A 22,437-nucleotide genomic window follows, 5' to 3' on the forward strand; every position below is an offset into this window, starting at 1 on the left:
AGAACAAATCACAGAATTCCCCTATTTGGGTAGTGTAATTGCCTCTGATAACAGTATGATTTATTCCTATAAAATTTTTCCACCTATTCAATACATTCTTTTTGCAGTGCATATATTTACATTACATTAAGTCGCTTGGAATTAGTTTCGACCCTATGCGGGGCCATCATCAGCCATAATCAAATAAGTACATATTTTAGTCGAAATATCCTAAAACAGTACGTATTCTATTAATGAAGAGCATAAAATTAATGATATGAATTGTATGACCAATTATAATATGTGCCGTGGTGAGTAGTTGAATTGGACATATGTTAAAATGTGTTACATAGCAATAATTGTACACGTTAGGATAAAAGTACATAAAGTAATTATAATAAATTATGCTAAAATGTCAAAATACAAATAGTATGCAAGTGATTCTCTCTAGTAAATTCTGCAGGTATTACATTCTGTTGTGGCTCAATTATACACTGGCTTCAACTAGTGGACATGTCATTAGGTAGAAATTTATAACCCTTGACTCTGATAACAGATCCCTTTCAGAAATCAAGAAAGAATAGTGGTACCAAAGTAGCCTACCAAAATAAGAAAAAGTTATTGCTAAACAACCATCTCAGTTTGGAGACAGGAAAATCATTTCTCAAGACCTTTGGTTTGGAGTGTGCTACTATATGGGTGCAAAACCTGGACATAGGGGAAACAGGAAGAAACAAAACTTGAGGCTGCTGAAATGTGGTTTTGGAGAAGAATTGCAAAAACAAGGTTGAACAGATAAAAAAACAAATGACTTTGTTTTAAAGTATGTAAAAGAGGATCTATGTTTATTAAATACAATAAAGAAGAGGAAAACAAAGTTCCTTGGACATGTACTGAGACATGACTCTCTCCTCCAAACCATCATTGAAGGTAAAGTACTGGGAAAGAGACCCAGGAGACGACCAAGGATGCCATACATCAAGAACTCTGTCAAAAAACTGGCATGTGGTTCAAGGCTACTATTTCTTACACACTAACACAGTCAAACCAGTTCCACTGTGTACTCAGTAAAGTCTCACTATTAAGCATGTCATGCTGTCTGTCACAAGACGTTAGTTACTGGCACTTGTTTATTGGTCGTACGCTCCAACCATCTTTGTTTGATGCCACTCTCCGGTCTTCGTCAGACTTTTGCACTGACATGACACAGTAACCCAAGGTACTCGCAAACTGACTTCACTAATACTCCTGAGACTCTCCACGACAGGCCCGAAACATAACTTCACGACAGAATCCTCCAGAACTCGGTTGCTGATTGCCTGTCTGGCTTAGGTATGTAGGTGAACTTAGTGTCATAGTACATCCTGACTGTCTTAGGGTGTGTCGTTTCTCTTAACATACGTCACTTTGTCAAGCCGGAGAAGCCCGTTGACTTTCGTGAAAAGAACAGTTTCTGTTTACTGCAAAGGACGGACTCCCAATGTCTCTTGTTGGTCCAAATGTTGTAATCTATCAGTTTCATGTTCGTATTGATACTTGGTATCTACAGTGGTCCAAATGTGCTGAATTCAATGAGGAAATGGAACATTCAGCATTATTATACCACAGCTCATTCAGCTCTGTATGAACAGATGGAAGGCGAAGCATGGTAAGAGCTCATAGCCAGACTGAAAGGAGACAAATAGCAAGACGTAAGTTTTTAAAGAAAAATACCACTGTAGATTCTTTAAACATAACCCATTACAGATTACCAGTGAAACTTATTCACATTTTCCCAAGTGAATTATATTGAATAAAATAACAGTGAGGCAGCAATTTGAGCGAGTTACAAAGTCACTCACTTTATTGTGATGAGTGAGAAACTGTTCTCGGTGGGGGCTATTGTGAAATCTGTATGCTCACTGTTCCAGAATGTTTAATCACAGGAGAGATGCAGAAATTTCAAGTGGTCTGTCTCTCAAAACGGACAGTGTCTCTTCATATTCTCGGCATATGAGGGTATTTGAAAAGGCAGCTGAAATGAAAAATTCTCTGGCTATTAACTCACAGTTTATGACAGTACCAATATAGTAGACTACTGGCAGCTAGCTGTATTTGTGCGCTGTCTCGACATGGAACTGTGAGTTACGGAGGAACTCTTAGATGTAGTATCGCTGAATTACACTCCTACAGGCCAAAGATATATTTGAGGCAAATTGTGAATCCGTGGACGACATGGGGGAAACTCCATTCCCTGGCTTAGACAGTGTGCCGCAAATGGCCGGGCAACAACAGGGTTTTGTCTCGGTTAAAATATAAAGTTGAATGTGAAGTTAGGTAGGATAAGGTGATTATTCATTGCTTTATTCACCAGGAGGCACCTTTGTGCCACAACAGTGGAACTGGAATCTATTATGCAAGTTAATGTGATGTGTGCAAATTTTGTCTGACATCACGGTGTTAATCACTGTCCGTTCAAAGGGTTTTTACAAGAACTCATAGTGGCTTATGGTGATATACCCTACCACAACATTGTTTGCTGTCTAAGTCGGGGAATAGTTTTAGATGTGCTTTTTGCCATTTGCGAAGAAATTGCTCTTTTCGTGGAAATGAAAAGAAAGGATCCAAAATGAGTATGCACTTGCCAACTTTTACAGTTTATATGTAAAATTTACAGAAATTGCATCATTTTTCGGATGGACTGTGTCATTTTACGACTTCGCGGACAGAAATTTGAAACGTTAACATTCAACAATCGCTCCACTAAAGTCAAAGAAATATTAATGTTTATTTATTCCACCTATTCAGTTCATAAAAAGTTATTTTAATTAAGAATTAAAATCTGTGAATAAAATTATAGGGACATGTTTTGCCCTTTATTTAAGGGCATCTTCAGCCTTAATCTCAATCTGAAAGATAAAAAATCAGGATCCTGATTGTTCTTAATTGTGGTTGGTTTAAAAAAAAAAATTACAGATGAATGTGAGGATGTTGTAGGAAATATGCTTCAAAAGGTGAGTGAGATTGTTGACAGTAGTTAAGAATTCTTAAAAATAAAGTCTTAATAAAGTCTTACAATCAAATAGTCGTAATTTATACACTTTTTTGAATGTCCTTGTCTAAAAATATGGTAACAAGTTGCATATTGGTAGTTCTATAAGAACGCAAATTGCTACATTGAATCTTGTAAAGCGGTGCCCTGTGTTGGTTGAGGGCATTAGAGAAAAGTTTGGATCCTAAATAGTTTAAACGTCAGAATAATGATGAAGAATGTTGCTGATTACTCCAAGTGGAGTTTAAATACATTTTAAAGCTAGTAATGAGATGTTTCTGCCGCTCACTCAAATTAGGCTGTAGGGGCGAGGGAAATGCTTGATACTTCAAGTGGGGTTTATAATAACATATAATGTGGTTAGATTGTTGTAAATCTCGTGTGAAGAGAGAAATCTGTAGTCTTCATAAAGCATGAGTGAAGAAGAATGCTCAGTGGTAAGCAGCTGTGTTAAATATTAGGTGGAAGGAGCAACTGTAGCTTCTTGTATAGAGTCTCAACTTTACGTTAACCAATTTAACATTAATAAAGAGACTTCAAACCAAATTTCCCTTTCGACTCTATGCAAGAAGCAAGGATTCTAATGTAGCTGAGGATGACCTTGTAAGAGGTCGAAACCGGTCCTATTATACATGTGATGATGATATTCCATCATACATGTGATAATAAATAAGTATTGATTAGGTGGAACCTTTCTTTCTTTTTATGATAAGTCCGTATTTCATAGAGAATGGTGATGGTGCACCTCTTACTCTTAACCAGGAACGCTATAGAAACATGATCAGGCCATTTATTCAGGATCTAAGAAGGTTTTGTCATGCCAGGAACATGCAGATGAATAGACAGTGGTTCCAATAAGACGGGGCGACCTGCCACACTGCTCGACAGACTATGGTTATATTGCAAGGAACCTTTCCAGGATGAGTAATTTCCCGCGGGGCTGAGTTTCCCTACCCATCTCATTCCCCCAGTCTCACACCACCTGATGCTTACGTGTGGGGAATGTTAAAGGAGCAAGTTTTCAATTGTCCAGATCCACCCAAAACTGTGCCTGCATTACCTCAGACGATCATCTCGTTCTTCGGGACTCTACAGCAACCTATGTTCTAGAATATGTTGGAAAATCTGTGTGATCATGATGAACACTGCCTACTGTGCATTGGAGCACATTTGAACATTTACACTGTAACCATTTGATGATGATGAATAAATATAATCAATAAAATATATCATAAATGAAAATATTCAAAAACTTCATAAAATACTTGAAATAAATTACTATTACTCAAAATAATGTATCGAAATGTCCATAGTTTGGGCGCCAGAGTTCACCAGAATGGATCCCTCGAATTTTGATAGAGCATGATAAACTTTATATCCCAGGGCGTATACATAATGCTGCGTACTGGTACATCTGCTGCAGGCCTTACCTAACCTCCTGAAAACGACTATATAGGTAGGAACTGCACCTAGGTTCATCAATAACTCCACTGATTCTAAAATAGCTAACTATATTCTTAACAAAATGCGTGCATGAGCACCTCATCAACACACAAAATTGTACATATAATACACACACAAAATATTGCTGGAAGACTCCATATTTACAACAACAACAACAACAATGAAAACAGTGGGAAAACGAAAGCGAGAACTAAACTACCATTTGTAGATAGTCCGATGAACAATGTACATACATGTAGATAAATACCCTTCACTGCCTCTGTATCAATACTACTTGCCAATTCTCATAATCAGCACTTCTAACATCGCACAGATACTGTACCTCGTAATACTGTGTTCACAGACTTTAACACTTGTTGTAAAGATATATACATTTATGTAACACACGCTTGTCGACCCTGAACGTAAATTATGGAAAGTCTGAGATAGCTTTCACTAACATATAATGCCAGGCCGCCACAAGTGCTACAATACTTAATGCACAAGCACTCCACAATCAGCCACTTTCCACGAACATAACAAGACTACGCTCCACGAACGTTTGAAGTCCAGTCCATTGCACCACTTCCTTCCTGTACAGTGTGTCAGTTGAGGTTCTCTTCCGTAGTGATTCTCTGGTTCCCGCCGTTTGATCAGCCTTTGTAGACATCAGCATTCCCCTTCCTCTCAGATAATACGTCTGGATTGGTCCTTGCCAGCCAATCATGAGTGATGCTCTCGTCAAGACCATGCCCTGAACCCATACTTGGTCCCAAGAAATAAACAAACGCTGGGGTATATCACATGACTCATAGAACTTTCCTAGTACAAAAGCATCATCAAACACATCTCATCAGACACTGGGATGACTGCATGAGTCATCCAAATTACCAGAGTCCAATATAGCAATGTTTTCCCACTTGTGCAAAACAAATTACTCATACCTACATATGTGGATATCTCCCAGCTTACAAATATAAATGACAAAATATACAAATGAAATACAGATAATAATAATAATAATAATAATAATAATAATAATAATAATAAATCAAATACTGACAATAATATCTCTAACTTCTGCATATAATTCGGGGGTGTGATATATGTACTATCACAACACTATCATCTCGATAAGTAAGATAATGACAATAAGACTAACATAATTTCCACTACTGTATATTTTGGTGCATACTGTACATTGAAACATTCTCCTCGCCATCGTAGCAAACAAGCGACTTGCTGGCTTCCTCAAGCCACACCGAGAAGTCAGTTGCGTAACAATTCTCACTAGCACTGATTGGCCACAGATATAGACAAGGCCAAGAAGTTGCACTAGCCTGCGCAGAAGGCAGCACAAGACAGATATATGTTCAGCGCTGCCTCGCAATGAATAATGGAAACACAACATGCAGTTCCCATATTAAAATAGGAATGAGTGTTTTAGGCAAGGTAGATATAATAAATTAGGAATATGACCTCCAGTCACTTAGAAAACAGTAGGAGAAAACGAGTTGAACATTAACACGATGTGACACAGATTTCCACCACATTTGCCAGACCAAAAACATTAATAGAGAGGGCTACAAACGTAACTTTGGTAACACTGTCTATACTTTTGCTTCTGATTTCTAGAACATCTTTCTCCTCCTCCTCCTTACTATACAATTTACCATCATCGTCAGAATCTTCCTCAAGCAAATTCAGCACAATCCATCTTTCATCAAGGTGATCAAGGTTATATCTCCTCTCCTTTACACTCATTTTCAGCGCTAAAAATATGAGAAATTTACATTTTGGTAAGAAACTATGCAGTCCGAGACATTCTGAAGAATAATTCTTGTGATAATATTGAAGATAATACTTTAAAAAGGGACTTTCTTTGCAGTGGTGAATTTCGCATGGTGGCTATCAGACACCGTTGACACTTGTGTAATAATGGCTCACCACAACACGAGTTAGACTAACACTCACAAATATCTAAAGTTTCCTCCCAATCAATACTATATACAGTATATGACATTAGACTAACATTGGCGTGCTGATGCTTTAGTATGTTGGTTGTGCATAGTTATGTGAAAGGTAGATGGCATTTCCATCAGTGGTCTTGGTAGTTTCCCAGCAGTTTCAAATATATTTTATTGTGGTGTCTCTCAGATGCCGTACAACCACTCCAGGGTTTATATCTTATAAGTGGCATTCTTGAAAACCCCATGCAGACAAGAATTCATCTGTATGTCTAGAAGAGAATGCAAAATCAACTTGTGATGACCAAAGTGGCTTGGTGATTTTTCTAGAGCTACCATTTCACGTCACAAACATTATAATTGCCAGCACCGCCATCTGTTGTTGCCATTTTACCCTAATGAAAATACTGATTTGTTTGAAATTGTTCTCATTCCAGGAAATATTGAGATTTTACTTTGCAATTCATTGTTGATGTTCTTGTTGCTTTCTGTTCCTATTGCCCTTGTTTGGTAATTTGCTTATACAGGAGCCTGCTTTAGAAAATTCAAGATCACCTACAAATAATTTTTATCTTGGAAAAGGTTGACATGATGCAAGGATCCGCTTATCTGTGTACTGTCATTCAGGGCCTGACACTGATCCTTGGTGATTGTCATTTCTGGTCAGTAACAGAACTTTCAATCGATTTTTATTTCACTTTCTAATATTTGGCAAGGCATTACATGTGTGTCCCAATTTTGGTAAAGCCTGCAAATACGCCTGCTGTGGAAAGTCTCAATTTTCTACTAGACAGCACTTAATTTTGGAGGGAGTCAAGGAAAATAATAAAATTTATGTTGGTAAAAAAACAAAATATGCTGCAGTCATATTTGTTGAAGAACAAGGTTTACTTTTTGAGAGTATGCTGTCTGAAATATTTAATGCAGATCGTCGGGCTGAGTGGCTCAGGCGGTTAAGGCGGTGGCCTTCTGACCCCAACTGGGCAGGTTCGATCCTGGCTCAGTCCGGTGGTATTTGAAGGTGCTCAAATACGTCAGCCTCATGTCGGTAGATTTACTGGCACGTAAAAAGAACTCCTGCGGGACTAAATTCCGGCACCTCGGCATCTCCGAAAACCGTAAAAGAGTAGTTAGTGGGACGTAAAACAAATAACATTATTATTATTATTATTATTATTATTATTATTATTATTATTATTATTATTAATGCAGATCACAGTAAATTTAATTTGGAGATAACAGAGGATCAAGAAACATTGCTGATAAAAAGTTATTGTTATCAGCCCTTAGGAAGATAATAGAACCTCTGCTTGAGGAGGAACAACACGGATTCCGGAAAGATGTCATTTTTGCCTTAACACGTTCACTGCGTATTAGCAGAGCGTGACATACCTGCCAACCTGAGCAAAATATTTGTGTGGGACTCTTTAAAAGTTGTAATTATCAAAGTTTTGTACGTTGGTAGGATGAGTTCTATTGAACTTGTGGACTTATCCCACTCACACGCCTGGTCCGTGACCCGCACGGTAGTTGAAATCGAGACGTAATACTGGTCACCAGACGGATCACAGGCCACGCGCGTCGGTAGATTCCTGTGCATTATTTACCTCGGATAGCAAACAAATGCATAAAGTATATTACAGACATAAATATTCATATTTACACTTCTCTATTACAGAATTTGACAAACAAAAATGAAATACTTCGGCTAATTGGGTTTGTCTCGTGATGTTGAAGGAACCACATTGTCGGCCATCAGAAAAAAATATAAATAAAATGATAACATAAGCATCACGACGCAGTCAAAAATGATTACTGCACGTTCTTTCAAGTTACTTATAAAAGTGATGAGGAATAAATAACAATTAGAAGTTCTTTCGTGTTATACACATATATGATGCAAGAATAAATGACAGTTACAAGTTCAGTTCTTTTACTGAACATATTGCAGTAGTGGAATTTATTTATTTCAAAAGCGGAACCACTCGTAATTCACCTGAAGAATTAATAAACAGAAAATGCAGTGTATTAGTTCGCATTGAAGTGATCTTGCTGCTCAAAGATCCCATAAATGAATTATGACATGACGACAACTCTGGAGAGGAAATACGCGGGAAACGGAATGCGCATGGGCAGATATGGCTACGGATGAATCTGCTAGTAGACTGGACTTACACGATGTGCGGGATAACAATTAGAGCCTTTCTTGCCATGCGGGAAACCTGCGATTTACATTTCCTAGCAACCGTCCCATGACGCGCTAGGCGCGTGCTCCGCACCTGCTTATAAAGTAGCGTCACGCGCCCAGCGCGTGATCCGCATTGAAAATGTTAAGAATGCCTACAGAGAAGTACTGGGAACATGGAAAGAATCTTGTGATTACATTTTTGGACATTGAAAAGACCTATTGGCAGTGTCCCTCGGAACAAGATCTGGAATGCCTGGAAGACCTTAAGGTGCCGAAATACCCAACTGACAAAGTAAAGATGCTATATCAGAATTGCTATAGCTGTGTTCAGATCGGTAATGGGCAGTAAAAATGATTTGAGACAAAGAGAGGTGTCAAACAAGGAAGTGCCATATCACCATTCTTGTTCGTAATAGTAATGGATAAGATCATAAAGTCTATCAAGAAAATGGACAGTAGACCAAATGTCCTGGTATTTGCTGATGTGGTGTTATGGGGAGTAACAAAAGCTGAAGTACAGAAGAAACTGACTGAGTGGAACAGTGTGTTAAGTAAATTTAATATGAAGATAAGTAAAACAAGATTGTGGAAATTGACCATCAACAGGAAAGGAATTAACTTAAACCTCTTTTTGGAAGAAGCAAAATTAGAATAATTTTTTCAAGTACCTCAGAAGCACAATCTCCTAAGACAGTACTGTCAAACAGGAAATACTCAGCGGGATACAGAAAGAATCAGACTTTTACAGTCAAGTCAGAAATCTTATTTGGGACTGCAAAATACCACAGAAAGCAAAACAACCCTCTACCACACCTACTTAGTTCTGATTCTCACATAGGGCCGATGACCTTTGATGTTAGGCCCCTTAAAACAACAATCATCATTATCAGATTTTCACATACAGTTTAGAGACATGTACTTTACTAATCAATGACTACAGCAGAATTCAGGCAACAGAAATGAGATTCGTTAGAATTATGAGAATGAAGGTCAAGAGACAGGCCAGAAAATACTTCAAACATACGACCAAGGGGAAGGCCAAGGAAACACTGGATGGACTGTGATTATCAGATGTGGAGGGGAGAGGTCTCAAATGGAAAGATATCCTGGAACAGAAGATGTATACAGATAGGAAGAGATGACTAGTGCTTTTAAACCACACCCAGAAAACTAGAATTGGAAAATGATGTTCTTGATGATGTTGAAAGGTATTTTTGTCCTTGCTTATGCTTTTGCATAAATATTAAGGTGAATTCAGGCCAAAAGTCAAACTAAATTACAAAATGGTAGAAATAAGTATGTTATGGCATCAGTGTCACATAAAATGGTCAACATATTGTTTCTAAGACAGAAATATGCATTTTCCAATCATTCAAAAATTAGTGATTGGGTACTATTATAGTTGGGGTTGTATGGCTGAAGAATCCACGGTTTAGTTTGATCCAAAAGTGAGTATGCTTTTCTGATATTGTTGATATACCAGCTAGATGTCATAAATACATGACTTTTATGTTAGAATAATATTTTGGAACTACAATAGCTGACACACAACGATAATCTCCTAAATTCTTTAAATGCTGTTGGTACATACATTTAAGAATACTTAACGACAAACCAGGAATTCTTGACAATCCTGTGTTCTACTCATGGTGGCTGGTAATTTCAAATTACTGTAGCTAAAGGTGGTGAAAGAGAAGTGATTAAATGAACCTTGATTATTTTTGGCAACATACTTCGCAGAAAAGAATGATAATTCAGTAAGGATGAATATATTGATTGTAACCATAACACTGATTACGTAAGTGAAATAATGATGATAATAATAAATTTGATGGTAAATTTTATGAATTTGAAAACACAATAAAAACATAAGAACAAACACAAGGTTCATTAACTCGAAGTAGCATAATACGTTAACAACAGGTTGGGAAACGTGACATCTACAAAAGGATGTGGGAAGCGGCATGAAAACCCTACAAGGTAGATGGAACATATCCGTTGTGAAAAAGAATTGTTCAATGGTAATCACCCTTAACATTTTATTGAAAGAAACAAATAACTTAATAGAAGGACGAACCAAACATCATCAACAAGGAAAGAAAGAAATTCATTTACAAGACTAAAGTTGTAACTGTGCCTGCAGATATGTGCTACGTACAAAGGAAGCTTTCCATTTTACACTTAAGAAAATACAGAAAGATAAATGTTAATTGCGCCTTCAGATATGCGCACTATACCAAAAAAAATTTTCATAATTTTTAAAGAGGGCTAATCCCATTTTACCAAATTAAGAAAAAAAAAAAAAAAAAAGATAAAATCTTAACACAGGGGCACCGAAACCTAGTATCCATACCTAAAACACTTCCAGTAAAGAACATTGATTTTCGGTGCATGTGTTAAGCAAAACTGAACTACGGGAGGCAGACCCAAGGAAAATTTAAATAACGTGTTACTTACAAGGTTTTTTTAAAAAATGGAAATTGCCTCCAAAAAAACAAAAATTATATGACCAGCACAAAAGTCATAACAATTTTAGCGGTGAATGTGAATTCCGAGGGTAAACAGAGATGCAAAAGGAAAATTTACATTTAAATTAAGTTAATGAGCGAGCTATAATAAGTAGAAATAGTGTTTACCCTGAGACAGGTATCCCATGGTGGGACTGATGCAGGAGCACGACTGCCGTCAAGGATGGTCAGAAGCAAAAGACCTGGAGGCAAGTTTCGCTCCCACGAAGCAGCGGAAGAGATCGAGGAGCAGGAAAAGATGCAGGCACAAGGTTAACAATCAAGCTACAGCATTTTAGCCTCGACTTTCACATTCACCAGTTAAATTTTATTTTATTTCGACAAATCAGAATTCTCTTCACATTTCTGCTGACCAGTGTTCGAGATATTTCTTTTACGCAACTCTAATTTTGCCACTAAAACGGCACGTGTTGGTATAGTCTGTTTCACAAGTAAAATATTAAAACTCGTAGATACCTGATACAAAAGATTTCACAATAATAATAATAATAATTTTATACAAAAAAAATCCCAAAGTAAGATATTTTTCATTAAACTACAAAAGTTCCAATCAAAAATTTTTTTTCTTCACAGGTCCAAACACGATTATATCTTATACAACATAAATAATTTTTAAAACAATAAATGAAGAAGGATTTTTCCCACTGCTGTCTCAAATCCGGCCACATCTTCCACCCCACAAACTCGAGCTATGCTCGAAACTGACACACTTTTATTTATTTTTTAATTGGAGGTTATTGCCTCACGTCACCACTTTGATGCCATTCACTGTAGGAACGTCGGTATGCATCTGCTTCCTTTCTTTTAGGTATCGCTGATTTATGCAGCTGTCGACACCAGCCGGCTGCCAACAAACTCACTCAGTCCAGCCACATAAAGGCAGGAACATTCCGACCACTCGATCCCAGTATTGGACCGTTGAGATCAAGTAGTTTAGTGTGACATCCAAACAGGCACAGTAGTTTGCCCACCAGATGGACCAATTATTTTTGCAGCAACTGCAACACAAACAGATACGCAGCAGAAAAGGGGAATAAATTAGGCCAGGCCAGCGTCCAACCATTCTGAAGTATTTTGATGAAGAATAGAAGAAAGCGATGATAGTCAAGGGTGTTTTTGAGTATTTTTATTTTACTGTAGTAACTAAAGTAGCGTCACCCAACCGGTAGCTCAATACATGCTCCATGCGGAGACTCCCTCCCACACTTGAGATTTAGGATACCAGAACCCAGCACTATTCAATAATTTTTTTAAAAAAGACGAAAGGTTATAACCTACAGGATTTTACCCCCGAGCCTGAAGGGTTACAGTTAGAATTTCCTAAGTTGTGACCATAAACCATATAACCTAATCATACAAAATCCATTACATTTAAAAGAAACAAATACCTAGGGAGGATATCTAATATAGTCACAAATGACAATTCCTATTCCTTACTGATATCGATCATTGCTAAAATCTATATACACAGGGGTAACACATGTGTATGGACTGGCCGGCCATAAAATAATAGACTTTTCTGGAACAATCACTGCTGATCTGCATTTAGGGCAGTCGCCCAGGTGGCAGATTCCCTATCTGTTGTTTTCCTAACCTTTTCTTAAATGATTGCAAAGAAATTGGAAATGTATTCATCATCTCCCTTGGTAAGTTATTCCAATCCGTAACTCCCCTTCCTATGAATGAATATTTACCCCGATTTGCCCTCTTGAATTCCAGCTTTATCTTCATATTGTGATCTTTCCTACTTTTAAAGACACCACTCAAACTTATTCGTCTACTGATGTCATTCCATGCCATCTCTCCACTGACAGCTCAGAACATACCATTTAGTCAAGCAGCTTGTCTCCTTTCTCCCAAGTCTTCCCAGCCCAAACTTTGCAACATTTTTGTAATGCTACTCTTTTGTCGGAAATCACCCAGAACAAATCGAGCTGCTTTCGTTTGGATTTTTTCCAGTTCTTGAATCAAGTAATCCTGGTGAGGATCCCCCCACTGGAACCATACTCTAGTTGGGGTCTTACCAGAGACTTATATGCCCTCTCCTTAGCTTCCTTACTACAAGTCCTAAATACCCTCATTATCATGTGCAGAGATCTGTACCCTTTATTTACAATCATATTTATGTGGTTACCCCAATGAAGATCGTTCCTTATATTAAGACCTAAGCATTTACAATGACTTTTCCTATTTGTAAAACTTACAACCTGACTTTTAACCCCGTTTATCATCATACCATTGTCTACTGTCCATCTCACAGCATTATCGAGGTCATTTTGCAGTTGCTCACAATCTTGAAACTTATTTATTACTCTTACAAGTAAGACATAAATGGACACAGATCAAGGAATGTACATAACTAGGGTACCTTTATTTGCGATATGTGCACTCTACTGATCCTCTTCCTTTCAGGATCACTTGGGGTAAGAAATTTCAAAGTCATGCAGGCACCTTGAAATCTGGGGGCTAACTTACTAACTACATGGTCCACAGCACTACTGACAGGATGAATGTTAACAAAAATCTGGTCACTCACAGACAGATTGTGCAGTCTTTGCCCATGATTGTAGTTACGTTGAACTTAAGCGTAATAAACCTTCACATTTTTATGCGCACGATGCCAAGTAGCACGGATGATTTCTGGGTTGGCGACGTCAGGAAGGAGATCGTTAATGGACCATAGATTTGAAAGTGGAGAATTAGGAGTAAAAGCTAGCATTAATGAAGCAGGCGTTTGTTTATGACTCTCATGGACAGCATAATTAAATGCAAAAGACAACCAATTGAGCAATGAATCCCACTTAAGAGTGGTCAGCAGGGTGATAGGCAATAAGAGCAGATCTAAGGTTTCGATTAACTCTTGCGGCGTAATTTATCTTTGGATAATACGGCGTAGTGGTTACATGAGAAATTGACAAATCAAAACAAATTACGGAACTGACAGAAATAAAAGCTCTGGCATTGTCACTTACTAAAAATTGGTGTCCAAAGGTAGCAAAGATCTGTTTCAAACAAGTGATGGTAGTATTAGCATTAGCCATACGAGTTGGGAACAGCCACATAAAACATGAGAAGGCGTCAACACACACAAGTATGAAGCATTGGTCGGTCCGTGACCTCGGAAAGGATCAGTGTAATCTATGAATAATCTCTCCATAGGACGAGAAGCTTGCTCAGATGACGGCAGACTTAGGCGAGTGTTAGGTGCAGGTTTACTAATGTTACAAGTTTTGCAAGATTAGACAAGAGTACGGATTTCACCATCCATGGATTTCCAGCTGAAATTCTTACAGGTTTTCTCTCTAGTTTTGTAAACACCAAGATGACCACCAAATGGGGATTCATGAAAATATTTGAAAAGGTTAAGAGGAGCGACAATTTTGGGCTCTCTTCTACCACGAGCAGGACAACATAGTACACCATTCTTAAGAATAACATGTTCGCCAAATTTAATCCTGTCACTAATAGCCTTTAATTCCGCTTCTTCTTCCTGATGTTTAGAAATATCTTTGAAAAGAAAAGGCGAGTTAGAACTACATTCACAAAGGCCAAAACTTGGTTAGGAGAGGGATTTGAAGGCTCTGATTGAGAATCAGAACTACCTGGATAGAACATTCTACTAAGGCTATCAGCCACAACATTTTCAGTGCCACGAATGCGACGAGCTTTGAACTGAAATGCTGAGATGCATACTGCCCAACGTGCAAGATGACCGGTCCATCTTGTTTTGTGGCCAATACCCAACTCAGTGCCTGATTATCTGTTTCAGGATCGAAATGGAGATGTTAAAGATACATTCTGAACCGTTCTAAAGGAGAAACAACAGTAAGGCTTCCAATTCATAAATAGAATTGTTTCGCTTAGTAGGATTTAGACTACATGAAGCATAAGAAATGGGACAATGTCCATCTTCCAATTCCTGAAGGAGAACACCAGATATACCTGTCGAAGAGCCATTGGTTTGAAGAATTAAATGTCTAGAAAAATCTGGGATTGCCAGAACATGAGTATTACATAAAGCAGATTTCAAATCATAAAAGGCTTCAAGTTGAGCTTCACCCCACATGAATTTTGCATCCTCTCTTCTCAAGGCATTTAATGGAGCTGCTCTTTCAGCAAAATTGGGGATGAATTTACGAAAGAAATTGACCATGCCAATGAATCTGACTACAGGTTTTAACATCTTCAGGGATAGGAAAATTTTGGATGGCGGATGTATGAGAACGATCAATGGAAACGCCTTTCTCTGAGACAATATGCCCCAAGAATGACATTCGGGGTTGTGCAAAAATAACATTGCTAGCCTTGAGGGTTAGGCCTGCTTTGCACAGTCTTTCAAGGACTTCATTGAGATGGATAAGGAGCTCTTCAAATGTTGCGGTAACAATGATCAAATCGTCAAGGTAATTGTACACAAACTTGAACTTGATATCTGACAGAACATTATCTAGTAACTGAGTAAGGATAGCTGCTCCTGTACTGAAGACAAACGGAACCCTTTCAAATTCATAGAGGTTTCAGTCAGTGGCAAACACAGTGAGGTGCTCGGATTCCTCAGCAAGACGTATTACACCATCAGCTAGTATTTGGTCAATAATAAGGGCTTTAATTTTAGGTAGTGACAGGCGATACGGAGGAGAGCAGACAGGTACGTTATCAGTGACTTCAATTTTGTACTCTAAAACATTGCTTACACCTCACTTGTCAGTAAATACATCTGAAAATTTATTGCGGAGATTCTTGAGTTGGTTGGCCTGTTCTTCAGGCAAATGATCAAAATCAAAAGCTTTGGGTTCACAAGTATCTTCAGGAATAGCATTGACATTACAAGGAAGAATAGGGGAGCGACTACACAGCTTATAGATTCTTATGGAAAATTTAAAATGGTGTTCATTGAACTGCGGATCCAAAATCATACCAGTTTTAACAATAAATGTTGCACCTAAAATGAAAGGACAACGTAAATCTTTAGATACCAGTACAGGCATTTTCCATGTAAAAGCATGGATTCTGATTTTGACATAATAGAGATCCTACTATATTCAAAGGGTTATAATTAGCAGTGTGGCAAGTTAAGAATACTGATTTCAGTGGAGGTAACTTAGAGTTTTCATTGAATTATACCAATTCTCACTCATCAATGTGATGCTACTTTCTGAATCTACCAATGCACATACAGATTCATTATTTACCTCTAAGCATATGTAAGTTAACTTACAAGGGGAACAGCAGAAATGCCACAAGATTGTGGAAAAGTTTCAGACAGGGACATAACATCAACCTCAGAATTAAGGTGAATCATCCTTTAACATACTGTACAGTTATAACAAACAAAATTTGAAGCTACCATTTGAGGTTCAGCACAAGAATTGGTGGTTAGTCATCTAGAATTACTGTTGCCAGGACGCCCAGGTCCACTGCCTGGAAAATGCCTATTCGACCCACAGTATTGACAAGAATTACTAGTGGATGAGACTCTACCCACATTGGATTTTTAACTGCCTAAGGGCCCAATCTTAGGACAATTCCTCTGGAAATGTTTAGTAGAGCCACAACTAAAACATGCACGAGGGTTACTTAGCTTTGAAGAAAGTGAAGAAGCAGATTTAGTAGCCTGAGGAAGAGGCATACTCATAGGAGGGGTAGCTAACCCAACCCGTAGTGGGTCGACATATCTAATACCTTCGGCAGAAACAGTAATAGCTTCCAGTTAAGCAAAAGTTGCTGGTCATGGTGAAAGAGCAAGATATGACCAATAGTTAGGGCAAGACCCTCAACAATGCTGGCAACCATTTGAGACTCTGAGTAGTTAAGTATAAAAATTCTAACATAGAATTTAATATCCTGAATATACTTTGACAAAGATTCATTCAAATGTTGCACTCTGAAATAGTGTTTCTGCACTAACGAAGACAAGGCATGAGAAGAGTTCAAGTACATGCGCATGAAACTGATCCACAGGCCATCTTTCAGAAATGGCTCTAATTATATGCTCAAAGAGCTCCAGATACTTCTGGATATAAGACTTGAAAAAAGTGATCATTACTCAAATTTTACACAGTAGCCTGATCTTTAAATTATATTAAGAAGCAAAGGAAATATAGAACCTCATCAATAGAATTGGCAGTAAATTTAGACAATCCCTTAAATATGGTTGTCAATGGATGAGGTAAATTGGAAAATATCTGGGAAAAGGCAGGTGTAGGAGATGTCTGGGAAGGAGTGGATTGGTCCTGAGAAGGAATTACAGCAGCATAATAACCCTGATTTGAGTGCACTTGAGAAAAGGATGGAGCACTAAAAGTGAGGTTAGGACTAGCATTAGACTGTAATGTAACAGGCGCAGATATCCTCATCTGCGAAATGTTCTCACAAAATTTGAGAAACCATTGGAGCATTGGGTACTTGTTTAAGGGTTATGCTACCTAAAGGAACATTTAGTACAAATGGCACTTGGGTAGGAGAATAGATCTGCACTATCGCATGAGAAACAGGATGTGCAGCAAAGGTAAGCTGACACTGAGAAACGGTAGAGTTAGTAGGTGCCATGGAAATATTAGCTGGCATGCCAACATGCGCAGAAGACACATTACATGCACAATTTACAGGCACCAAAGCACTTGAAAAAGGAGCAGAAGAACCCTGGGAAGCGTTTCCCACATTAGATTCCCGAATTACATTAGCACTAGTGACCATGGTACAAGCTTAGAAGCTGTAGAAATAGAAATTGGAGTAACACCTTCACTTGTTTGAGGCACAACTGGAGATTCACTCAGTAGTTAATTACAATCCCCTCCACAAGATCCTGGAGAGGTAGATATTGAATTAGACAATTCATGCCCTTCAAGCAAGCTTACAATTTTGTCAAACAACTCGGAAAATGAAGTTAACAACGATTAACACTCTTGCCGCACATTTTCCTGCAAATTAAGAGACAACAAATCCCGAATACGATCTGTGTGATGTTGTAATTGACCTTTAATATGCACTAATTGATTTTGTGAGTAGTGTTGGCTGTATGATTCGAAGCAGTGTATCGATTCATTCAAGTGTCTGAGTGAATCGATTCACAGGAACGGCGAGCTCACGGCACACGGTTTATTATTGGCACACTGGACATTATAATACCAATATAGTTGGTCCATTATTGGACATCGTAAATTTTCCAGCTAACTCATTTCTGGTTGCCAGCATTTAGACCCAGTGTGCTAAGTTGGGCTCATCAGTTGGTAAATAGCACACCTACCAAGACGTATGGCTTGTGCATACCACTGCATAGGCTACTTGGAGCCACCGGCAATGCCAATGCACTATGAGAGACTGCTTGTTGATTTTTGTCTGTAGTCTAGTGTGTTTATCTTTCAGTATGTTGAGTGTATTTGTTATGAAATATAGACTAGCTTCGTGTTTGTGTTTTTTCTTTAGAGAATACGAACCAATAAGTTACCGACTTAGTTACCTGCTCTTTTCGTCTAGGCTCAGCGGTACAACGATCATGAAGACATTCTTCGAATCCTGGAGGTAATACATTTTCAGTCCTCCAAGTTTAATTTTTCTTCAGTATTTTATCTAAAAAAAGAAAGGTTTTTATAGAAAAAATATAACAGTAAACATATATATATATATATTTTTTTACATTATTTAAGGAAAATAGTTCTAACAGGCTTAGTGTAAAACAAAGTTCGACTGAAAATGTGTTACCATTTTAGTAACTATAAGAGGAACTGCAATTATTTAGAAGATTTCTCTGATTTATGTAATAAACAATTTATTTTCTGGTGAAAAATGTTCTTATGAAGTTTCTCAGAGATGCAGCCCAAATTATTTTGAAATGGAGCAGGTGAAATGGAGAAACATTTATGAAAATTATTATAAATGATGGGTGGCCAAATTGCCATCTGTGAAAGCACGAACGGATGAATATTAAGCATGAATGCAGTTTTCATGAAGTCCAAAATACTATGAGAGATATTTTTTGTCTCCGAAAGATTATGCATGAGTTAGTCCTTTTTCAAATTCCTATTTGTTTAGAGAGATAGGACTTGATTTTATACGTAATAAGACTTTTGAAGGATGTATGTATGCATTTTTATTGTTGTTTATTTTAACCTGACATTTTTGTCTCTTTCAGCCTCTAGATGAAGCCACGAAGAAGGATCTAGAAGGTGCACTAGCAGCCTTTTTGAAGAAAGGAGAGAAATTAGTCCTTACTACAAAAGTTGATCCTGCAATAATTGGTGGCTTGATTGTAAGCATTGGTGATAAATATGTTGATATGAGCATTGCTAGTAAAATAAAGAAGTACAATGACTTAATTCAGGCTGCTGTCTGAAGAGAGAGAATTCTGGTTCCCTGTACAACGTACAAGTTAGTTGCAAAGTCAGCCTTGATTCCATGCATATTTGGTTGAAAACCTTTTGCATATGGGCTAGACATAACTGTATATAAAGTGTTGTGTAAAAAATAAAAATTATTAAACTTAAATGTCCAGATTTGATGCATGTGTGTGATTTTTTAGATCACCCTGAAAATTCCATCAAATACCACAGCAAGAAAAATGATTACCTCTTGCCTTGTATTTTTTAATGCACATAGGAGTAGGGTAACCAAATGTCTTCGACACCCAATTAGATGCACCAAGCTATATCTGGCTTTACCATCAAAGAGCAAATTGTAGTTACGGACAATTGTTTTAAGAGGTCAAACATCTTGGTCACCGGGCCTGTAGATTGCTGTGTTACAACTAATGTTGCCTACCATTGCTTAACAGCAGTACTCTGATATATTGTGGGATAAATAGTAATAATGTTTACATTCGTTAATTTTGACACAGAAAGAAAGAAAAAAATCTCAAAGTAAGGCCACTGCCTCTACCACATTTCTGTTATTGATATAACATCTGCCCTTGCTCATGAATTTACATTATTATCCTTACTATCAGGTTACAAAAAATGACTTGAGATAAATTTCAACACTTTTTGAGTATGATTCTTTTAAAAATGAATGCAGCCGGGCTGAGTGGCTCAGACGGTTAAGGCGCTGGCTTTCTAACCCCAACTTGGCAGGTTCGATCCTGGCTCAGTCCGGTGGTATTTGAAGGTGCTCAAATACGACAGCCCTGTGTCGGTAGATTTACTGGCACGTAAAAGAACTCCTGCGGGACTAAATTCCGGCACCTCAGCGTCTCCGAAGACCTTAAAAAGTAGTTAGTGGGACGTAAAACAAATAACATTATTATTATTAAAAATGAATACAGTGATAGGTTTACTTCCATCATTGATCACTGCTAACATCAGTGCATATAGAAAAAAATTAAAGCAAAGATCATCTTTGCATACTTTACCAGTATATTATCAGTGCTTAGTTTTCAAGGTTACGTGGCAGTTTTAGTAATGGTGAGATTCTCCTACATACAAAATTGGCCATCTGGTATTATCTTAAAGTATGTCTGGTGTACAGTGAATGAGAAAAGTTTACATGGTTTTAGCTGCAACATTTCATGTTAGCTGGACAGATCACTGGCTAAATATTGTGTGTAGCAGTATATTACTTTTGAGCTACAAGAGGTTGAGATATCAGTCCATGAGTAACTGTTGTACTGCATCCTTCTGGCAGCTTGAGTATAGTTTGGTGAGCAAGATACTCACCTCTCTTCTGGTCTCAGGGGGTGTATGGTTCTTCATTGTGACAGAAAAAACCTTGATATAGACAATGTAATATTCCTCAAATGTATGAATTTATTGAACTAAAAGAATGGCAAATAACAAAACATTTGAAAAACTGTTGTATTAAAATTTGTTCCAAGTTTACATTCAATCTGGATCTTGATTTGATGTATAACAGATACTAAATCTTTAAACCAGTTTTTCTAAACTGTTCACATTTGACATTTTTAATAGAATTCAGTAGCGTTTCTGTATTTGCTAGGCTGAGTGGCTCAGACAGTTGAGGCGCTGGCCTTCTGATCCCTGCTTGGGAGGTTGGATCCTGGCCAGTGCAATGGTATTTGAAGGTTCTCGAAATACATCAGCCATGTGTCGGTAGATTTATGGGCATGTAAAAGAACTCCTGCAGGACTAAGTTCCGGTACCTCGACATCTCCGAAAACCATTAAAGTAGGTGTTAAAACAATAAATTTATATTATTACATTACCATATTGTGTGTAGCAGTAACTTATATTACTTTGGAGACTTTGCCCAAATCCAGCTAAGACAGAAGTATGCTCATTCCATCCGTGTAACCAAATAGCTCACCAAAAGCTCAACGTTGTCTTCTGCCAACAAAGAATTAAACATAATTTCAACCTCAAGTACCTTGGCATCACCTTAGACCGTTCTTTAACATATAAAAAACACCTGGAAAATACAAGTCAGAAACTTAAGTCAAGAAACAACATGAAGAAACTAGCTGGTTCGACATGGGGAGCTGATGCATCCACACTACGCACTACTGCCCTCAAAATGATTTATCCAATGGCTGAACAATGTGCCCTGGTGTGGCAACGTAGCGCTCATACTAGGAAGATTGACGTCCATTTGAACAAATGTACGAGAACCATAACAGGCACACTACGTGGCTGTACTATCAGTAACATACTACCTCCAGAACTGAGACGACAGGAAGCAACTATACGCGAGTGGAAAAAGTTACACCATCCTGATCATCCACAGAATCTCTCACTGTCGGCAGCCCTGAAAATGGTTTTCCGTGGTTTCCCATTTTCACACCAGGCAAATGCTGGGGCTGTACCTTAATTAAGGCCATGGCCGCTTCCTTCCCACTCCTAGCCCTTTCCTGTCCCATCGTCGCCGTAAGACCTATCTGTGTCGGTGCGACGTAAAACAACTCGCAAAAAAAAAAAAAAAAAAAATCTCCCAATCCATGAGGTCCTTACTGACCTACCTCCTACTCGTCTTAAATCAATATGGCATGATGTAACTGGCTTCAATATCCAGGAAAAATGGCATCAAAGCTGGAGCTCTGCATGTGTGAAACACCAAGGCATCTAAGACCCCACAACAGGACTCCCAGGATTTCACCTGAAGATACACCAATGGTCTAAACTCAACCGTTTAAGAACAGGCCACGCTAGATATAATGCCATGCTACATAAGTGGGGACTTCGAGAATCCCCTGCCTGTGATTGCGGAGCCCCTTTCCAGTCAGTGCAGCACATTATTGAGGAGTGCCCTCTGAGGAAGTATGGTGGACCAGCCCAAGATGTCATCAGTGCTACACCCCCCTTCTTAGAATGGCTACAGCAACTGGACATTGATTTGTAAATGTGAACGCTATCAACA

At 38.1% G+C, this 22,437-nt stretch overlaps 1 protein-coding gene across 1 annotated transcript in view; it reads left to right on the forward strand.

The window, feature by feature from the left end:
* The window catches only part of ATPsynO (ATP synthase subunit O, mitochondrial), a 120,129-nt gene extending 100,496 nt beyond the window's left edge, over nucleotides 1-19,633 (forward strand). Inside the window, exon 6 of the mRNA XM_067137494.2 lies at nucleotides 19,268-19,633. Within this exon, the coding sequence (XP_066993595.1) occupies nucleotides 19,268-19,468 (201 nt within the window). The 3' untranslated portion in view covers nucleotides 19,469-19,633. The remainder of the gene's footprint in view (nucleotides 1-19,267) is intronic.
* Nucleotides 19,634-22,437: the final 2,804 nt, after the last annotated feature.

Source organism: Anabrus simplex, chromosome 1 (assembly GCF_040414725.1).
Source record: "Anabrus simplex isolate iqAnaSimp1 chromosome 1, ASM4041472v1, whole genome shotgun sequence".
Taxonomy (NCBI): Eukaryota; Metazoa; Arthropoda; class Insecta; order Orthoptera; family Tettigoniidae; genus Anabrus; species Anabrus simplex.